This window comes from Camelus bactrianus, chromosome 32 (assembly GCF_048773025.1).
Source record: "Camelus bactrianus isolate YW-2024 breed Bactrian camel chromosome 32, ASM4877302v1, whole genome shotgun sequence".
In the NCBI taxonomy this organism is placed as follows: domain Eukaryota; kingdom Metazoa; phylum Chordata; class Mammalia; order Artiodactyla; family Camelidae; genus Camelus; species Camelus bactrianus.
Genome location: NC_133570.1, coordinates 20,454,604 through 20,473,791, shown reverse-complemented (window position 1 = coordinate 20,473,791; position 19,188 = coordinate 20,454,604). Strand labels below are relative to the sequence as shown.

At 55.2% G+C, this 19,188-nt stretch overlaps 2 protein-coding genes across 2 annotated transcripts; one reads left to right on the top strand and one right to left on the bottom strand.

Moving 5' to 3' along the window:
- Window positions 1–78: 78 nt before the first annotated feature.
- On the bottom strand, window positions 79–9,893 carry INPP5J (inositol polyphosphate-5-phosphatase J). Its single transcript, XM_010951351.3, has 13 exons — window positions 9,421–9,893; window positions 6,617–7,782; window positions 6,138–6,254; window positions 5,929–6,037; window positions 5,599–5,715; window positions 5,104–5,279; window positions 4,592–4,703; window positions 4,342–4,451; window positions 4,020–4,203; window positions 1,512–1,649; window positions 1,266–1,343; window positions 1,030–1,134; window positions 79–845 (listed from the first exon to the last, which is right to left on the bottom strand). Exons 1-13 carry the CDS (start codon window positions 9,523–9,525, stop codon window positions 378–380), a joined length of 2,985 nt encoding a protein of 994 aa, XP_010949653.2. The 5' UTR covers window positions 9,526–9,893; the 3' UTR covers window positions 79–377.
- A 6,468-nt stretch (window positions 9,894–16,361) lies between these two features.
- SELENOM (selenoprotein M) lies at window positions 16,362–19,150 on the top strand. Its single transcript, XM_010951342.3, has 5 exons — window positions 16,362–16,738; window positions 18,004–18,039; window positions 18,249–18,283; window positions 18,649–18,727; window positions 18,808–19,150. Exons 1-5 carry the CDS (start codon window positions 16,619–16,621, stop codon window positions 18,964–18,966), a joined length of 429 nt encoding a protein of 142 aa, XP_010949644.2. The 5' UTR covers window positions 16,362–16,618; the 3' UTR covers window positions 18,967–19,150.
- The last annotated feature ends 38 nt before the right edge of the window (window positions 19,151–19,188 follow it).

Below are 19,188 nucleotides of genomic sequence, written 5' to 3'. Positions count from 1 at the left end.
CCATCCTCTTGCCTCTTGGGCCCCTCCCTCTGACCGCCCCCACCCCAGACTGCTAACAAGTGAAGAAGGAGTCGGGAGTGAGCCTGGAGAATTTAATTCCTAATTGACGACCTCCAGGTTTGCTACCCCCATCCCAGATGGGAGCCTGGATAGGGCTTTGCTGATTGTCACAGATGAGGTGCCGGGACCAAGTTTGGGGGACCCCAGCTGGCCACCTCTGGCCAGAACAGAGTGGCAGGTGCACATAAAGATGGAGCAGCAGCAGGGGGGAGACAGGTGGGTTTGCAGAAGATTGGGGCAGAGTGGGGGCCACCTGGGCCCTCCTGCCCCCACCACCCTCAGGGCCCCAGGCCCCCTTCCTCCAGTCCCTGCTGACCTTAGGGGCTGGGAGATAGGCTGTCAGGGGTGGGGGCCTTCCGATCGGGTCCCCAGGAGCCACCACCTCCGGGGTCTACAGTCTCTAAGCGCAAGGCAGGCAGCAAGCCTAGGTTTCGAGGTACGGATGGTGGGAAGGCCCAGGGGCCAGGCAGCCCAGGGGTCCCCTCCTCACTGCTGCCCCGGCTACCACCGTCGCTGCCCCTGTCTGGAGCCACCCTGGGCAGGCGGCGGCTCTGGGGCGAGGGGCTTCGGCTGGTGCCTCTGCGCTCGCGGGACGAGGGCCGCAGGGCGAGGCCAGGGAAGCGGGCCAGGCCAGGGCTGCGGCTACGGTGCCGCTTGGACTTGCCAGGGCTGGGGCTGCGGGACTTGGGGGCAAGTAGCTCCAGGGTGCTGTCATCCTCATCCTCCGAACTGGCACCTGAGCTGTCTGTGCTGCTGCTGGCCAGCTCCAAGGTAGGCAGTGAGATCTAGGGGGACCACCCCAGGCTGGTCACTGGGGTGCCTCTCTCCCCAACAAGCCATGAGGCCTCTGGGAACCACTCCCTCCTTCCCCCTTGGCAGACCCAGAAAGGTCAGAGTGCAGAACGTAGAGGCCGTGGCATTTGAATAGAGTCTTTTGGCACCCCCAACCCTGCAGCCTGGCCTTCTCACCTGGAAGGGCTCAGTGACGCCAATGAGGATGCTGTGGGTGTGGCTATAATAGCCCAGGATGAAGTCACCGTGGCCCTTGGGCAGCGACTCTTCACTGAATGTCACCTAGTGGGTCCAGGGGGTTAGGCCCAGGTTAGGGTGAAGGAGGCAGCCTCAGGACCCATCAAGCTGGGACCTGAGTCCCCAAGGGCAATGGGGACTTCCTCCCACTCTCCCCACTCCACCCCCTTAAGTACCTGGTAGGTGTTCCCATCCATGTCCTCATGTTTGGTCCACACATAAGCCACATAGTCCTTGCAGTGGCGGAAACCCACCTGGGGCGAGAGGAATCAAGGTCATGACCCCTAACACCTGACCCCAGCAGCCTCCCAATGTGGCATCAAACCCTGGAGAAACCAGTGATCCCACGTGGGGGTCTGGTCGTCCCTTCAGGCCCTTCCTTCCCAAGTCGCTGACAGCCCCACCCCACGTGCCCTTCTTACCCGGTACAAGCCGATCCAGTCCCAGGAGCTGCGAGCAAAAACCGTTTCTATGCGGTACCTCGCCACAGCCTGCTCCGGCCGCACCCACTCGTCTGCCACCTCCAGCCGCACCAGCGGCATGTCATCCCTGAAGGCAAACTGCCCAGGGGCAGGCGACAATATCAGGTGAGACCCTCTAGTATTCCATGCACCTAGAGCCCTTGGGCCTGAGTCAGCACAAATCAGCTGAGATGAAGGGTATTTGAAGCCACTGCACAGACCAGGAAACAGGAAGAACAGGTCTAGGATAAATGTCAGGCTTCCTGCCTCCCAGCTCAGGGCTCTTTCTGCCCTTAGCCTCCTTAGGGAGTGAGTGAGAACCCAGCTTTGAAGCTCAGTAGACCATGGGTTTAGCCCTGGCTCTGCCATTGACAGGCAGTGTGACCCTGTATGAGTTTCTTGACCTCTCTGAACACCAAGGCTCCTGTCTGTAAACTCTGATGATCTTATTTAACTCTTGGGGTTGTTCTGCAGATTCAGTGAGACACCATATAAAGCATCTCATAAATGTCCCAGTATGCAGTAGGTACTTAATGAATGATTTGCCTATATACCAGCGAAGGAGACAGGTAAAGTCCCATGAAGCACTAGATATTCTGGGCTAAACTGAATACCCCTGAGCAGGCAAGAAGAGACCTGGATAGATGGCTGGAGAGCTTCCAGGCTCTGCTACTAACTTCTTTCATGACCTCAGATAAGCCCCTAGCCACCCTAAGTAAGACTCAGTTTCCCCACCTATACTGAGAGACCACTATTAACCTTGTTTGTTCTCAGTCCATGAAGACAAATTATAACCATAAATATCCTCCTACAGAGTCACCCCAGGCTGATCAGGGGTCACCATGTGGGTGGGGTTGCTAGAGTGGCAGGTGGCCACTTTTGTCCCTGAGGGGAGGACTCAGATAGTGCCAGCCTCAGGCTTTTATCTGTTTCCCTGTTTATCTGGTTTCAAGTTTCCCTCCCTCCTTGGCTTCTAAGCCAAGCTACTCCAGAAGGAACTAGCACATCCTCTCCCTGCCCCTGGGTTCGTGACTGCAGGTCTGGTCAGAGTGGGCTCTTGGAAATATCCTCATGGCCTCCTGGGCTCAAAACCCCTGCTAAGCACTGTTCTGTGTTGCTCTGGGTAACAGATTTAAGTTCTCTGAGCCTCCGTTTCCCTTATCAGGAAACTGGGAGAATTTGGACATCTCAGGGTCTACCAAGGCATTCAGAGGGATGGCATATGTGAAGCACCCCATACCAGACCTGACTGTACTCAACAAGTAACATTTTACAAGGGATAGAGTCCTAGACAAGGAGGGAAGGACAGGTGCCCAAAAGGAGTGATTCTCAAGGTGAGGTTCCTAACTGGGGGTTAAACCTCACACCTAAGGCTTTTACCAAAGGTCACAGGAGGCTAGACATGGGCAGATTTCCATTCCCAGCTGAGGATATTGGCCACTGTCCCGCTGACTGACCACATGACAAAGTTAGCAGGGAAAACATTCTCTGACTTGCTGGGCTCCCTCTTATCAGATCAAGAGAACTGGAGAGCCCAGAGTTGGGTTTCAGGGCTGGAAAATGGGATCTACCCCAGTCTGCTGCTAAACCGGCATATGACTTGGGGAAAATGCCTACCCCACTAGGGGCCTCCATGTCCCCAGAAAAAAAAAACAGAGATTTGGACTATCTGGTCTCTCAGGTCCAGTTCTGACATTCTTGGATATCCCCTTTTTATTTTGGCAACTAGGGACCTCAATCCTAAACACAATGCTAAATTTTATCGTAACTATTTAGAGTTTAGTTTTGTGGGGTTTTTTATATCTCTACTTCACCTCCCTACCACATATGGTAAGATGATAAATAAATAATAAATGAATATGAATGAATGCTACATAGGGTTTGAGGAACTATTTTGAGTTTGTTGGTCTTACTATATATGTGAATTTTTAAAATGTCTTGGTGAATTTTAGCATTTTTTGATGTGCACATGTGCATATATATTGACTGTTCTAAAGCTATACTAATGGCTTTTTTAATGTAGAAAAATTGTTCTGGACAACTTTAACTGATAAAGGTTAAAACAGATACTAAAAAATGATAATGATAATGATTAAATCTCATATTTACATACCTTTTTGTTGGTATGTAAAACACTCACAATATATATGTGAATTTTAACACAAGTTTCCCTAAGACTTTCTCAAAATGAGGGAGTTCAAGATGAATGGAAAAGGCATGGCCTCTTAAAAGGACTAGCCTGGGTTCAAATCCTAACTCTTCCCTTTACTAGCTGTGTGACCCTGGTCGAGTGATGCTGTGTCTCTGAGCCTCAGTTTCCTCATCTGAAAATGGAGATTATAACCCCACTCCCAGTCTGCTATGACAAGTGGGTTCTTCTGAGGGCGGGTACAAGGGGTTACTGGTGGGTAGGGGGATGCTGAGCCAGGCTGGGGGATGTCACGAGGGGAGGATGAGGCCAGGACTCACGTGTAGGACGAACTGGGCAGCCACCGGCTTGTGGTCGCTGACTGTGTATTCCATGTGGCTGCGGTAGCTGTGCTGGGTCACCTGGAGCCGGTGGCTCTCCCGTCCTGAGGGACTGGGACCTCCACCTGGAGCCTTGACCTTCCACAGGATACGGTCTGTCCAGGCAGGCTTCCGTTTCTTGGCACTATGATGGGCAGGGGTAGCCTGAGTATCAGTGGCTGGGGATCAAGGCATAGCTCCTGACCTTGCCTCTTGCCCCTCTTTCCTGTCTCCCTCATCCCGAAGCCCATGCTCTCACCTCTCATCCCAGTGCTGAGCTCACCTGGTATCATATTTGTTAGTACCCACGTCAAACTTGAAGGTGGGTGCAAAGTTGAGGGGCCCCTCCTGGAAGCCTTTCAGGATGGGCCAAGTGTTCTTGGCCATGTTGAGCTGTGAGAGTCCAGAAGCGCAGAATTGGACAAGAGCTTGGGCAGGGCGGGTGAGGGCAAGGACTACAGCCTAGGGTGCGGGTAGTCTGGGGCATGCTCAGTGTGCTGGACGGCTTGGGGTGCAGGCTGGGATTCCCCCACCTGGTCTTTCTCCCAGAGCTGGTGGAGCTGCTCGCTGTCGATGGCAAACTTGACAAAGTGCAGATCGTAGCTCTCAATGCGGAAGTTCAGGTCCCCAAACCAGAAGACAAGGCTATTCAGGGGTGGGGGTCAGCAGGGTCCGTGGGGTGAAGAGACCAACTGGGATCCTTCTCTGCCCCCATCCAACCCTACGGCACTGGCTGCTCCTAGCCATCACGCAGTGGGTGGGTGGGTGGGTGGGTTGCGGCAGAGCCTCCAGCGCACCACAGAGCAGCAGCGAGGAAAGTTAAGTTCCGACCTCCAGCAAGGCCCAGCCCCTCAGCAAAGTTCAGGCTGCAGGCTCAGCCTCCCCATCAAACTTACCAGCACTCCAGATCTTAGATGCAGTTTGAGTGGTCTCCATCCCCATAAGCCCCGTCTCTCCCCACAAGGTTTATCAGCTTTGACTCTGAGGCCCACCCCTCCTTCACCAGCCCCTCCCAACTCCATTTGGTCCCGCCCCGGGCCCATACTCGTGATCCAGGATGCCTTGAGCTCCAGGCCCCTGGAATTGCTGAAGGCTGAGGATGGTCTGGAAGTTGTCCTTGCGCTGCTCGGCTTTATCCATGTGGGCCGGCAGGTGGCAGTTCAGGAAGCACAGCATGTGCCCAAAGGCCGCCAGGCGCACACTCACTCCACCCTTGTTGCCCTTGGAAGACAGGGTTGGGCGGATCATGGGCGGGGCCTAGGTAAGGAGGTGTGGCATGGGCGGTGCTTTTTGTGGGCGTGGCCAGTGGGTGAGGCTCAGAGCTGGTGGAGGCTAGGAGAGGGGTGGGTTCTAGGAAAGGAGTGGAACACTAGGATGCAATGGGGACAAAAAAGGGCGGGGTCTAGAAAATGGGGCGGGATGGGGTGGGGAGGGGTAAGGGGTGGAGCTTGGGGACGGGACATTGATAACGCTGCGGGCCGGGGGACTAACCTACATACTCCTTAGGGCCCTCTCCCCTCTGGGCCGCTCCCATGCTCACCCAATAGCCACCCAGGCCAGTGCGTGTGCAATCGGTCTGCACGTTCCTCAGGAAGGGCAGGTGGTAGTACTTGGCGAACAGCAGCAGGATGACACCCTGCATGCGCACAGTACTCACCTGCAGCGGAGGCGGGAGGAGGCTGAGGGACAGGACATGACTCCCCCGTCACGCCCTCGCCTTTTCCCGCCCACAAGGTCTGCTCCTCCATCCTCCCATTTCATGGACCCGTCAACAGAGGCCCAGCGGGCCCCACAGTGAATCAAGGCAGACCTAGGGCTGGGCATCCAGGAGGTATCTGCCTGCCTGGGGGGGGGGTGAGGGGGGCGTTACCAGCACGAAGTTGAAGGGTCCCAGTGCGTCCATGAAGAGCTCGCTCCACTGGTCCATGAAGAGCGCGTCCTTGAGGCGCTTGTTGATCATGGAGTTCACTTCCTGCAACCTGAGGGGGACGGTGAGGCAGCCTTCGGATTGGCGGGTGCCCTAGAAACCCCTCCCACCGGAAGGGCTCAGGAGGGGGTCTACTGGCCCTGCCCCCTCACCCTATGGCGATCATGTCTGCCCTGTCACTGTCATCACCGCTGCTGCCCAGGTGGAGGAGGGACGTGACATCGTCCGGGGGCATGGCCGTGCCCACATTCCATGTGACCACAGTGATCCTGGTGGTAGGAGTACAGGAGGGGTCACTACTGGGCCCCACTCCTTATCCCCAACCCCCCCCCCCAGGGGCTCTTTCTAGGGAAAGAGCTGAGGCAAGTATGGTGTGAGCCCTCAGAAGGACCCCCAGGGGGCCCGGGATCTCTCCTACCAGACTTTCCCAGGGGGATCAAATGAGGCAGGGTAGGGGGGCAAGTCCCTTAGAAGAGGATGCTGTCTTCTGAGGGTCCCAGAGTGGGCCTAGCACCCGCAAGTCCTCTTCCTCAGGGAGGTCAACTGGGGCAGAGTAGGGCAAGACACCCTAGAAGGATGGCTAGTCTCAGAGCTCAAGTCTCAGCAGTCTCTTAGGAGAGGGCCCCCTCACCAGAAGCCAGGGTCGCTCTTGCAGGTGGGCTGAGCTGACCAAGAGGAGGGTGACGAGGTCGATGTAGGAGAGGAGGTAGTGACTGGGGCTGGGGTCTCTTGGGGCTGAAGGCTGGGGCTCAGGTGCCCACCAGGCCCTGCAGTGCCAGGCCTGGGGAGGGCCATCTCAGGGGCTGGGGGGACACAAGGGGAGAGGTTGGGGGAGCGGCTGGGGGAGCGGCTGGGAGACCGGGGTGGCTTGGGCAGAGGTGGGGGCACAGTCTGGGCTAAGGGGGCCCCTGGCCTGAAGGTGGGGGACAGAAGTCCTGGGGAGCGAGTGCCAGGCTCTGAGGGACCCTGGCCCACATCCAGGGGCAGAGTCTGGGGTGGCCGAGGCAGGACTGGATCCTCAGGGCTGCTGCGGGAGGCCTCAGGCCTGGCTCTGAAGGAGGGGGAGATCCGAGGATCTGGAGGGGTTTGGATCAAGGATGGGGAGCTCATAGGACCGGATGCCTGAGCCTGGGGCTGGAGATGCCCTTCAGAAGAGGGGAGAGGTCTAGAGGTCGGAGTATCCCTCTGTTTAGCTGGCGTCCATCCCACAGAGGCCGGGGCTGATGTCACAGATGCTGGAGCCAGGGCCTGTTCCTGAGAGGGCAACAGAACTGGACTGGGCACTGGAGTAGAGCTGGATGAGGGCTGTGGGGACTGCTTGGGGTGCTGTGGGGGCTGCTTCTCAGACGTCAGGGCTAGGCTCAGGCCTGAAGCAGCCAGTGCTGGCTTGAGTCCCACGGAGGCAGGTGGCACCTGCTTCTGGTCCCTGGACATTGTTGCCAGCCTGGGCCCCAGGGTAGGTGGAGGAGGCCTGGGCCTGGCCGAAGCGGACATCACCAGCTGCCCCAGGGATGTTGGAGCCAGGACGGAGCCTGACGTTGCTGGAGGAGGCTTCGGCCCAGATGAGGCAGACATGACCAACTGGCCCACAGATGTTGGAGCCAGGCTGGCATTACGGTGGGCAGGAGAAGTTTTCTGCCTTCCAGGGGTAGACACTGGAGCCAAGATGGGTCGGGGGGAGACCAGAGCCAGCCTTGGCCCCTCTGAGGAAGATGGCATAGCTGCTTGTGGCCCCACAGGTGTCAGAGCCAACCTTGGTTCCAAGGGTACTGGGGCTGCATTCTCCTTCGCTGGGAGCTGAAAATGTGAGTCCATCTTGTATAGGATACATCTTGTATAGGATACAGGGTCAGCCCTATCCTGGCCTCCAGTTCCATACAGACCCCAGCAGACTCCCTCTAGCTAAGAGAGGCACATCTTCCCAAGGAAGTTCTTCCTAATTTCTCACCTCAATCCATTCTGCTGTGAATCAGCTTCTCTTTTGGAGGAACCAGGAACCAGAACCCTATCCCCGCCCTCATGTCTGACACCTCTTTCATAGGTAGGGAAACTAAGACCCCTGACTCAAATGAGGCAGAGCGTGAGCCTGGACCTGAGCCTGGCTATCACCCACTCCTTGACCACACAGCCAGCTTTTCTAGGCAACTCCCCTGCAGTCCCTGCTGCTCCCCTGGCTAAGGGTTACTGATCTGACACCCTAGATCTGCCACTCTGGACACCCTGGGTCCAGCCTATTAAACACCACTTCCTTCCTCCACACTCCCCAGGAACCCTCAGGTTCTCCCGGCTAAATGTCCCAAACTCTTTGGTCACAGCCCTCTCTGTCCTCTTCACCATTCCCAGAGCTCCAGGCAGGAGTAAGACCCCAGAGCTGGGAATGGCCACACTGATTCCAAGCCCAGCTCCGTGTGACCTTAGGCAAGCACCTCCTTGCCCAGGGCCTCAGTTTCCCTGTCCATAAAATGCAGGAACCTAGTAAAGTGTCCCTGGCCACACCTGATCCTGGGAAGCCTTGGTCTCACATTCTCTGTGTTTATGAGCCCAACATTTGCTAGGATTCCGTGTGAGCTCCATGGGATAGTCCATCCTCCAGAGTGTGACTCTAACATTCAGAGCAGGTCCAGGATTCTACTGATCCTGGCATTGCACCTCTCTGTGCACAGGTTGTACCCTCTTACCCTGGTCACCCCATCAGTGAGGACAAGCAAGCAGGTATCATCTTTTTGTCCGGCAGGTGGAGTGGAGGGCGTGGAGCCCTGCAGGGACCTCCTCTCCCTTTCCCTTCTGTCCCCTGTTTCTGATGCCCCTGTCTCCAGAAATGAGGATACAGCGTCCTTTGCCAGGGAGGGCAGAAGAAGGTTTACACTCACCCTGGGGTGGCCCCATCCTTGCCTCCAGAGATGCAGTTCTGCCTGCATCCCATGTCCTTCTTAGTGCAGAGACTCTGAAACTGTGCCTCCACCTCTGTCCCCAAACTCAGCTCTTTGAAGCTTGCATTTTGGGCATCGTCCTTGGCTCCTAGTGTCCCACTCTGCACACAACCCCCCCAACAACACCACACCGCCTTCAGCACTAACAACTTAGACATCCCAGATGTCACAGTTTTAGTCTTCAGGAACAATCCTCCTCATTTTGCTTTGGCTCAGAGAGGACAAGCAACTTGCCCAAGGTCACACAGCAAAGCTGGAGCACAGCTGGGTCCCCAGACACTCAGTCCAGGGTTCTCCAGGGGGTCCTGGGGATGGCTAACTCCATCTCTCTCTGGGTGTCCCATCACTACCCCCTTAGCCCCTAGGGCGCCATGTTTGCCCAGTCTCTGCTGGTGGGCAAAGGATAGTGCCAGCCCCCCAGCTGAGGGCACCAGGGTGCCTGCAGTGTTGAGGGGGTATGGGACCAAGGATCAGGAATAGGGGTGCTAGGCTTTAAGGGTCTTACCTTGGAGGGTGTACCAGTTTGGGAAAACCCATAGGGCATGGGCAGAGGGCCCAGGCCAGCCCGGGTCCCTGGCCTCCTGCTGCCACTGCCGCCCTGGCCCTCCATGTCTGCAGCCCCAGCAGCCCGGGCTCCCTCGGGCTCTGGCTCCAGCTCCTCCGCTCCCGGGAACCAGTGATGTCATCAGCCGTTTCAACCTGCTGAGAATTTAAAGGCACAGGCACCCACTTCCCAACCCAGAGGTGGCCAGGGCAAGGTGGCCTACCCTCTGGGGACTGGCTGCTGAGGCTGGAATGGCTATAGCAGGGGGAGGGAGGGGCAGGGAGGTGGGTCTATTGGCCTGGCACAGGTCCCAGCTGGCAGATAGAGGAGGCTGTCTGTCTGCCCCCACCCTCCTGCCTGTGGGCCTGGCCAGCCCTTGCTCAGGGAGGGGCACTGACACACCTGAGGGTAAGGTAGCTTGGAGGTCAGCCTCCTCTCCAGGGCCTCAGAGACACCTGAGTCCCTGCCCTGATCCTGTTACCTTCCTGACTCCCTGCCAGTGCAGGCCTTGCCTTGGCCCCCACCCTTGCCCCATTTTCAGGCCTTGGTGCCCGCCCCCCCGCCTGGCTCTTCCCATTTCAGGGCCAGACACTCAGGCTCCAGCAACTGGAGTCCCTTCCCATCTCAACCTCAGCCCAGGCTCTTCCTCTTCAGACAATTTGTGCCTGCCCTCCTATGTCCCTACAGCCAGACCCAGCATGGCCCAGCTCCTCTCCTCCTCCAGGACTCACTGGGAGTGGCTTGGGAGAGGGATTTGCTCAAGGTCACCTGGTGAGCTGGGGAGGTCTCCTGAGTCTCAGTGAAGAAAGGGAGCTCCCTCAGTGACCCAAGACCCCCAGGAGCCACTCAGGCTGTCCGGGGGAAGGAAACTAGGGTGAAGAAAGGCCCAAAAGTGGGGGAACAGACTGGCAGGAGGGTCAAAAACAGGCCTGGGAACTTCTTTGGCCATGACCCAGCACAGGGCCTGGTCTCCAAAGGACCTAGGGAAGTATTTGTTGAACGAACGAATGAATGAACAAATAGGAAGAGTGAATGAGTGACAAGGTCCAGATTTGGCCAGAGATGGCTGGGGGCCCTCTGCTTCTGCCCTTTCCCCATTCTCACTCTTATCTGCTAAGCAGTCCCTGAAATCCTGATTCTTCCAGAATGGCTAGATTGCTTAGAGAAGAGTGATCTCACTCAGTTTAGGCAGAAAATGTTCAGAGTTATGTGCCCAGGGCTCCCTGCTGGTCACCTCTGTATCCCTGTGGATCTCTGTGGTCCCCTACATGAAAGTCATGTGGACAGATGCCTCATTCCCCTCTCCTGAATGGACTTCCCACTTCTGCTTGATTGTCTCTGGGTCTAGCCTGTGTTTCTGGGCCAGCATCTCTGTGAGGCTGGAAATTTCAGGGGCAGAGACCCAGGCTATATCAGGGCCCTGGGGTGGAAAGGATTTTTTGGGTGGTGATGCAGAGGTGATGACATTGGTGATGGGGGAGGTAATGACAGTGGTCATTGTACTGATGGAGATGATAATGTACATAATTATGATGATGGAAATGGAGGACTGACAGTGATGCTGTAGGCTGTGAGGTGATGGTGCTGACAAAGTGAAGGTGACAGTGATGGGATGGAGAATGGTGACAGAAGAGGTAGTAGAGGTAATGGTGATGGCAACAGTGGAGGTGAAAACAAAGGATGGTGATGGTGGAGGTGGCAGAATGAAGGGACGGTGGTAATGTGATGAGGCTGATAGTAAAAGTGGACAAGAGATGGGGCAGAAGAGGCAGGAAGAAGATGGGGTGGTGGAGTTGGAGGTGAAGATGGGGGTGGCGGGGAGGGAGGAGGTCAGAGTGGACATGGTGGTGGTGCTCAGGCTGCCAAAGAGGGAAAGAAGTTTTGAACTTACCCTGCCCAGCCCTCTGACTCCTCTTACAGATGAGAAAACAGGCCCCCAGGAGTACCTGTCTTCTGTTGCAGTCACGGAGGTGGTGGAGGAAGATCCAGGTGCCTGGAGCCAGTCCTAGGGCTCAGCCATGGGGGCTGAGACAGGGGCATCAAGGCCCTTTGGAAACCAGGCAAATGTCATGCAAATAAGTGTGCTGAGGGCTCCTCTGCCCTGGCAGGACAGCCAAGATCTCCACATCTCCCCTTCCTGAGCTCAGATCCTGCAGGGGACTTTGTTTCTGGCTCTGCCACTGATTTACCTGGAGGTCAGTCAGATTCCTGGTCTGTGGAGGGAGATAAAAACAATAGATATCTCCTAAGGTTGCTGGGAGGATTCGACAAGATAATACATATCAAGTATTTAGGACAAAGCCTGGAGCAAGCAAGTTCTCAGTAAGGGCAGCTGCCCTGGAGTGACCACCACCACCACCACCACCATCATCTATTCCAGCCAGCCCATTTGGTGGATGCTGAAACTGAGGCCCAGCAGAGTTGCATTCCTGGCGGGAAGGAAAAGGGGCTCTGAGACCCAGACATGCCCTTGCCAGGGGAAGGGGGCGGAGGGCGGACCCCAGCTGAGAAGGGAACAGGGAAAGAGCTATATTTGAGCTCCTGGTGTGATGACTAAGGAAGCTGATAACAGGCTCTGGGGCTCAGGGCGGCAGGCTGGGGGCAGCTGCCAGGGAGAACCGCCCCCCTGGAGACGGCTGTCTCCGGAGACACCTCCTGGCTCCCTCGCTTCCCTCTCTCCTCGGGGTGGGAGCTGTACTGAGGCAGAGAGTACATCTTGTCCAGCCCCCTCCTGGAAACGCTTAGTTCTACCCCCCCAAGCTGTGTGGGTCAGGGATAGGAAAGGAAGTGGTTGATGGATTATCGCAATCTCTCTCCATAGTAACCTAGTGAGGTTGGTAATAAGATCCCCATTTGACAGAGGAGAAAACTGAGGCCTAGGGGTTACCCAGCCAGTAGGGCTCAGAGCATGGGGTTCCTGGGGAGATGGTGGATACAGAGGTTCCCGTTGAACTCATTCTTTGAAGGAGAGTCTGCATTGCCAAACTGAGAAGAGAAGAAGTGTCCTGGGAAGCAGAGCGGGCAGCAGGTGCAAAGCTGTGGAGTGTGAAAGGGTCTGGCTGCCAAATGATGCAAAATCTGTACCCATGGCCTCATGGCCCTTTTGCTCAGAGTAAATCCACCTTAAGCAGGGAAAGGAGAGAGATTTTCTTCTTCCTCTTTCCTCTTTCCTCTTCCTCTTCCTTGACCCACCTCCCAGGGGCACCTGAGGATGGTAATGGTACATAAGATCTGTCCTCCGTTTGGCTCCCTGGTCATCTGACCCAGGCTTACTGTGAGGGTGGCCACACTGTGGCCACTAGTTGAGAAATGTTTCGAGATGCAGAGGGCGCCACAGGGTATTGTGGGAAGGTGGAAGAGGTAAGTATCAGGGAGGGCTTCCTGGAGGAGAACGCATACAGGGCCTGGAGGAGCATTTCTCCTCCCCAGGCTTCACTCCAGGGCTCCTTATTGGTACCAAGTGCCTCATGTTGTATCACTGTCCCCTTGTTCTCATCCCCTGGGGCAGGCGTCATCCTCACCTCCCATTCTGCCCCTCAGGAATGGACTTAAGGAGGAGGAGTGACTTCCCCAAGGTCACACAGCTGGGGCTGAGCTCAAGCATCCCTCCTCCCTCTCCTTGGCTCCCCCTCCTCCCAGGCAGCCCAGCACCCGCTGTCAGCTGCTCTGAAGTGAGTGGCTATTTTTACGCTGGTGCGAGGGGATCTCGGGCAGCAGAGCCATGTAGGTTAGAAGGCTCTAGGACAACCGGCTTTAGCAGGCAAGGAGAGGTTCACTGCAGGGACATAAGCTAGTCTGGGGGCTCTCCCTTCTCGTATGCTGACCTGCCCTTGGCTCCCGTGCCCCAGAAATTTCTTTATTGGAGCTCAGAAGAGAGCACAGAGACAGACTAAACCCTAGCCTTGATCCTAGATCCAACTTGAGCCCTGATCCCATGCTGAGGCTAAGCCTCCACCCCAGCTCAAGATTGGGCTCTGACTCTAGTCAAATACTGAACCAGATCCAAGCCTGACCAAGCCTGATTCCAACTTGAGACCTCAATTCTTGACCCAGATTGGGCCCTGATCATAGTCACAGACTCAACTCTAACCCTAGTTCGGACTAACCCTTGATTTTAGACTGAGCCTCAACCCCAGGTCTAGACTGAGGTCCAAGTCTAGTCATTAACTGAACCTGGTTCCAGACTGAGCCCTGAGCCTAATCATTGACTGAACCCTGACCTCAAACTGAGCTCTGACCCTGGGTCACACAACTCTGGTTACACACAAACCCCTGACCTCAGACTGTGCAGTGAATCCGGTCAAAGACTGAGCCCTGAGTGCAGTCACAGACTGAGCCTTGATCCTGGTCACCGACTGAGGCCCAAGCCCAATAACTGACTGAGACCTGACTCCAGCCCCAGCACCAGTTCTAAACCTGGCCATAGGCTAGGGACTGACCCCAATCCAGTCTGAGCTTGGCTCTTCACAGACTAAGCCCCAAATCCAGCCCCACATAAGTATGGCTGCCGGCCTAGATTATAAACTGCCACATAAGGGCGTGGATTATGAGCAGAGATCTGTTCTGGGAGGTCCTGAGCCTCCCTTGGTCGCTGATGCCAAATTGTTCCTGGTACTGTCATGGCCAATGTCTCTGCCTTCAGTTTCACTAGCCAGCTTGTCAACCCTCAGCAGCCCAGACTGTGGCCCCTCCAGGCCACAGCGTCCAGGTTAATGCAATGAGAGTGGTTTGCTGGCGTCTGTCCAGTGAACAGTGAACGTGGGCCTGTGGGGCGCTGAGGTTTGGTTCTGTCAGCAGAAAAACCATGGGCTCCATGAGGCCTCTGGCTTCAGCCACTCTGAGACTCTTGCTGGGTGTAGAGGAAACCTATGGCCTATGTCCCATTATTTTTATAAACAGACTTTACTGTTTGTGTTTCAGTAATATCTATTTATTATAGAAAACGCAGAAAAATATTGTAAAGGAGAAAATAAATTCACCTATAATTTCATTTACCAAGAGTTGACCATTTTGACTTAGTGGCTTGTTTCTGTCTAGATTTTTGCCTTTTGGTCTAGGCATGTATATTTATACATACATATTTGATAAAATTGATTGGCTGCCACAGCCTCCACTGCAGTCGGTATTCTTGACAGCCTTCAGGAATGGGTCCCAACTGGTTAAGCCAGGGAGCATTTTCCATTCCCCTGGCCACTGGTTGGATCATGGATGGACTAGTGAGATACAAGGAGACTTTTGCTGAGGACTTTTGGGAAAGAAAGCTTGAGAAGTTAAAAAGGAGAGAGAGAGAGGGAGAGAGAGAAGGAGAGAGAGAGAAAGAGAGAGATTGATTTCCCCTGATTAGATATGAATGAAGAAGCCTGTAGTGGTCCTGCAGCCATCTTGACACCACACAGGTAACTGGGCTCATGATAAGCTGATACTATGGAAAGCAGAATGGAGACAGATCAGGTCTTGGTGACTTTATCAGCCAGATCAAACCTCACCTAAATCCCTCCCCACCTGGATTATTTTGTTATTTGAGCCAACAGATTACTTTTATTGTTTAAGCTGGTTTAACTTGAAGTTTCTGTGACTTGAAACCCAGAGCATCACAACTCCCAACAGCAGTATGCTGCATCATTAAGAAAAATTGCATAGTCTTCTATCCAAAGGAGGTACCATCATTTATTTTACTCATCCCCGGCTGTGACACGCTTCTGTCGTTTCTTGTTTTTCACCATGATAAACAGTGTTTAGATAAACGTCTTGACCAAACAATTGGTCTCCTCTCTGAATATTACTTTGGGTCAAATTCTGAGAAGCAGAATGACTGGGTAGAAGAAATATTTTTAGGGTTTTGATTTGTTGTGTCAAGTTGCCTTTCAGAAAGCTTGGATGAATTCCCACTTCCTCAGCAGTAAATAGAATGCTAGACATAGCCTATCATGTCAATAATCTGGATAGAATCAATTACATTTATTGTGTCCTCATGTACTTATAGAGAATGGATATTAAATAACAGCTGTAAGCCTATTATTACTAGTGTTGTTGTTGTTATTGTTATTATATCTTTACAATCAAGTCAGTAAATGGAAGGTAGCAGGCTATGAACAAAGGGCTCCATGCACACCTGACTTACATATTAGGCTCAGTGTCTAGGATCCATCCTACTTTTAGGGGTCCACAAAAATGTTTTAATTTTAACTTATTTTAAAGCCATAATTCTAAAAATGAATAAATAATAATGAACCCAGATTGGATTATATCCATCTTTTTATCAAAGCAGTTGTAAAATCTGATGATGATGATGATGATGATTTTTTTGATAGAAGAGGGGGCCCAGGAAGGCAAAACTGGTTAGGGTCCATAAAGCCGTAATGCAGGCTTGACTTGTTGAAGAGGATTCTGTGTCTCAGTCTAGATTCAGTGGGAAAGAGCACTGAGATCGATTTGCTTTGTCTGCCTTAGGCTAGAAGAGGGGAGGTAGCATCTTTGGTTTGGGGAGATCAGCAAAAGGACATTTTGAGTTCGAACCCCAGATCCACAGCTTAATCGCCTTAGCTTTCTGAGCCTGTCTCCTAACCTGTAAAACGGAGTTCATGGGGCCCTTTTTAAGGTACCTCGCCAGGTGCTGTTCTAAAGAGCTTTCTGTTGTGTATTAACACTTTTATCCTCCCAGCCCCTACAGAGTACGACGTAATATTCCTATAGCCACAACATGTGCTCCAGAGAATTGAAACCCACATCAGAATTTCGTCCAGAGAAATAAAAAACACAAACAAGGATTCTCTAAGCCTCAATTTCCCCGTTTTCAAGTCGAGCGTCTGGCCCAGGAATTCCCGTGTCCGTCCGCATCTCGCTTGCGCCACCTGCCGGCGTAAGGGGGAACTGTCTGGCAGCATCCTGTCGGAGCGTCAGCGCTCTCGGTCAGCACAGGCTGGGTGGACATTCTCAGGATGGGAAAGTAAAGGGCTGAGGGCCAGAGAGGAGCCCAAACCCCGTCGAAAGTGCGCGAGAGGCCCCCACGCCGGCCCTGGGGCGGAGACCGAGAGCTGGGGGCGTGGTCCCCAGTGGGGCGGGACCTCGAGCGGGGACAGGGCCAGCCCTCGGGTCCAGACGTGGCGCAGTGGCCCGGCGGTTCACCTCCAGCTTGCGGATCATCTTCGGCCCGGTTTCAATGCACCTACCGCTGCCTCCGCCGCTTTTGCTGCTGCTTCTCGCGGCACTCGCGGCCGCCGCCACCACTTTCCGGCCCGACTGGAACCGTCTACAAGGCCTGGCCCGAGCCCGGGTAGAGGTGAGTGCGCCGGCCCCCAGCCTAGGGACAACCGCCGCCCTACCCTATGACCCCTTAGCTTTGGGATCACCACCCGTTCTGACCTCAGGACCCTTCCAACTCCCTCCAGTCCGCCGGGACTTGTCCCTCCCACTCTTCAGCCTCAGAACGCCCCAGCATCCACTGTGGAAGCCTGACATCCAATCTTGCCATCTGGAAATCTGAACCTCTTCCCAGTTCCCCACCCCGCCGGACAGCGGGCTCCAGACACATTGGCCCTGTCTCCTAACTTCTTCCGCATTGGCCCTGTCCTCTAACTTCTTCCGGCCGGTGACTCCCAAATCTGCCCTCTGGAGCCCAACTTCCCATCCCCCCATCAATCCTCTTTTTCCTGGAATTCCTCCCCACCCTAGTTCCGATTGGTCTCTCTCCCTTTGCCTGGGGGAGGGAAGGTCTTCTGGAGCCTCCCCTCACCAGGCAAAAGCCAGGGAAGGGGGCTGGTAACTGCCCTACCAACACTTGTTCCGCATCAGTTCCCCCACACTCCCTGCCAGGAAATGCCCCCGCCAAAGTCCCTGTTTCCTTGTGTGACTTGGATCCTCACAGACCTTCTCTGGGCCTTAGTTTTCTGTCTGAAAAAAGGAAGGGGAGGAGGAGGGAGGACTAGAATGGGTGGTCCTGGGGTCTGGGCCCCTGCTAGGAGGTAGCTCCCCCCTAGAGAGTACAGGGAGGGGCCCTCCCACCCTCCCACCCTCCCTTGTTGGGGAGGCAACCAGGTGATCTGTAGGGTTAGGCTGAAGGTGGCAGGGAGGGTCAGCTCTGCATGGGGTGACGTAGGGACCAGATGGTAGGTGTCTCTAATGGGGCCTCTTAGGGAAGTTCTGAGCTGTTTCCTTCTGGCCTGCCTCCACCCTGAGGTTCTAGAGGCCAAAGGGCAGGTCCAGGTCTCTACTGCCTGAGAGGAGTAGGGTGACCATTTGTCTTGGGCGTTGGGAGTGAGTCAACAGTCAGTATGGTGTGCAGGCAATAGCCCCAAGGCTGGTAAGTGCCCTTCGGGTCTCTGGCCTTGCTCCTCTTTTCCTCTGGTTTTGCTAGGCCTCAGCATCCCGGTCTGTACAGAGTTCCCCCTTTTGCCCACAAGGGATCCCCATCTCTACACCTTGGGAACTGCTCTTCCAGGGAGTAATCCACAGCCCCACTCAACTCCCAGCTGGGGGAGGAGGGTGCAGTGAGGGTGAGGGGAGACATGAAGAACTCTTGACCGATCCCATTTTGTCCCCCTCCAGACCTGTGGGGGATGACAGCTGAATCGTTTGAAAGAGGTGAGTTTGAAGGAAGGGGTCCCCAGCTCTGTCCCTTCTGAGTCTCCTGGGGCAGGGGCAACATGGTCCCAATGACTGGGTAGGGGAGGATCCCTGGGCTGGGAATCAGGAGCCTGCTCTCCTGAACTGCCTGAGTGCTGTGTGACCTCACTGGGCTTCCTGATGGTACCAGGAGCGGGGTGGGGTCTGATGCTATGGTTCCTCTCCAGGTGAAGGCCTTCGTCACCCAGGACATCCCACTCTAGTATCCGCCTACTGTGCTGGGGGAGGGAGGATGGGGAGGGGATCTGGAGAATGTTCTTCCACTTAACTTCACAGATCAGGATGACAAATGGTTTTCACCTGACAAATGGGGTTAATTGAGTGGCTGCCCAGAGAATTCTGAGGTGGTCTTGGGTTGGCAACAGAAATTGACTAGTGATGACTGTCACAGATACAGGAACCGAAGGGAGACCCTCTGATTTCTTTGAACCCCATTTCCTCAAGTGTCAATGGGGATTCCTGCCCTCCCTGGGCAGACGCGGTAGTGCTGTTCACATCAGCAAGGCCCCGGGAGACCCCATCTGCCTCCGCCCACTCCACCACTACCCACCTTAACACCATCTCCAGCCACAACCTGGTAATGAAACACCTGCCGGGGGCCGACCCAGAGCTCGTGCTGCTGGGCCAACGCTTCGAGGAACTGGAGGTGAGGCCTGGGGAGGCGGACTGGGAGGCGGGGCGAGAGGCGGGACCCTGCGCGCTGACTCCGCCCCGCCTCCACTGCAGCGAATTCCACTCAGCGACATGACCCGCGAGGAGATCAACGCGCTGGTGCAGGAGCTCGGCTTCTACCGCAAGGCGGCGCCCGACGAGCCTGTGCCCCCGGAATACCTGCGGGCGCCCGCTAGGCCCGCGGAAGGCGCTCCTGACCGCGGTGACCTGTAGGTCTGGGAGCGCGGCACCCCCCTGCCTGAGCCCTGGGGACAGAATGAAGCGCTCAGCGTCCCGGGAGCACCTCCCTCGCTGAGGGTCGACGCCCCGTCCCCAAGCCAGCAGGGTTGGAGTTGAGGGTTCCTCCTAACCCTTCTTTCTTCCCTCCCCAGCTCCACTAAATCCCCTTTCGCCTTAACTGAAACTCGACTCCTTCTTTGCTGCGGGCGGGTGAAC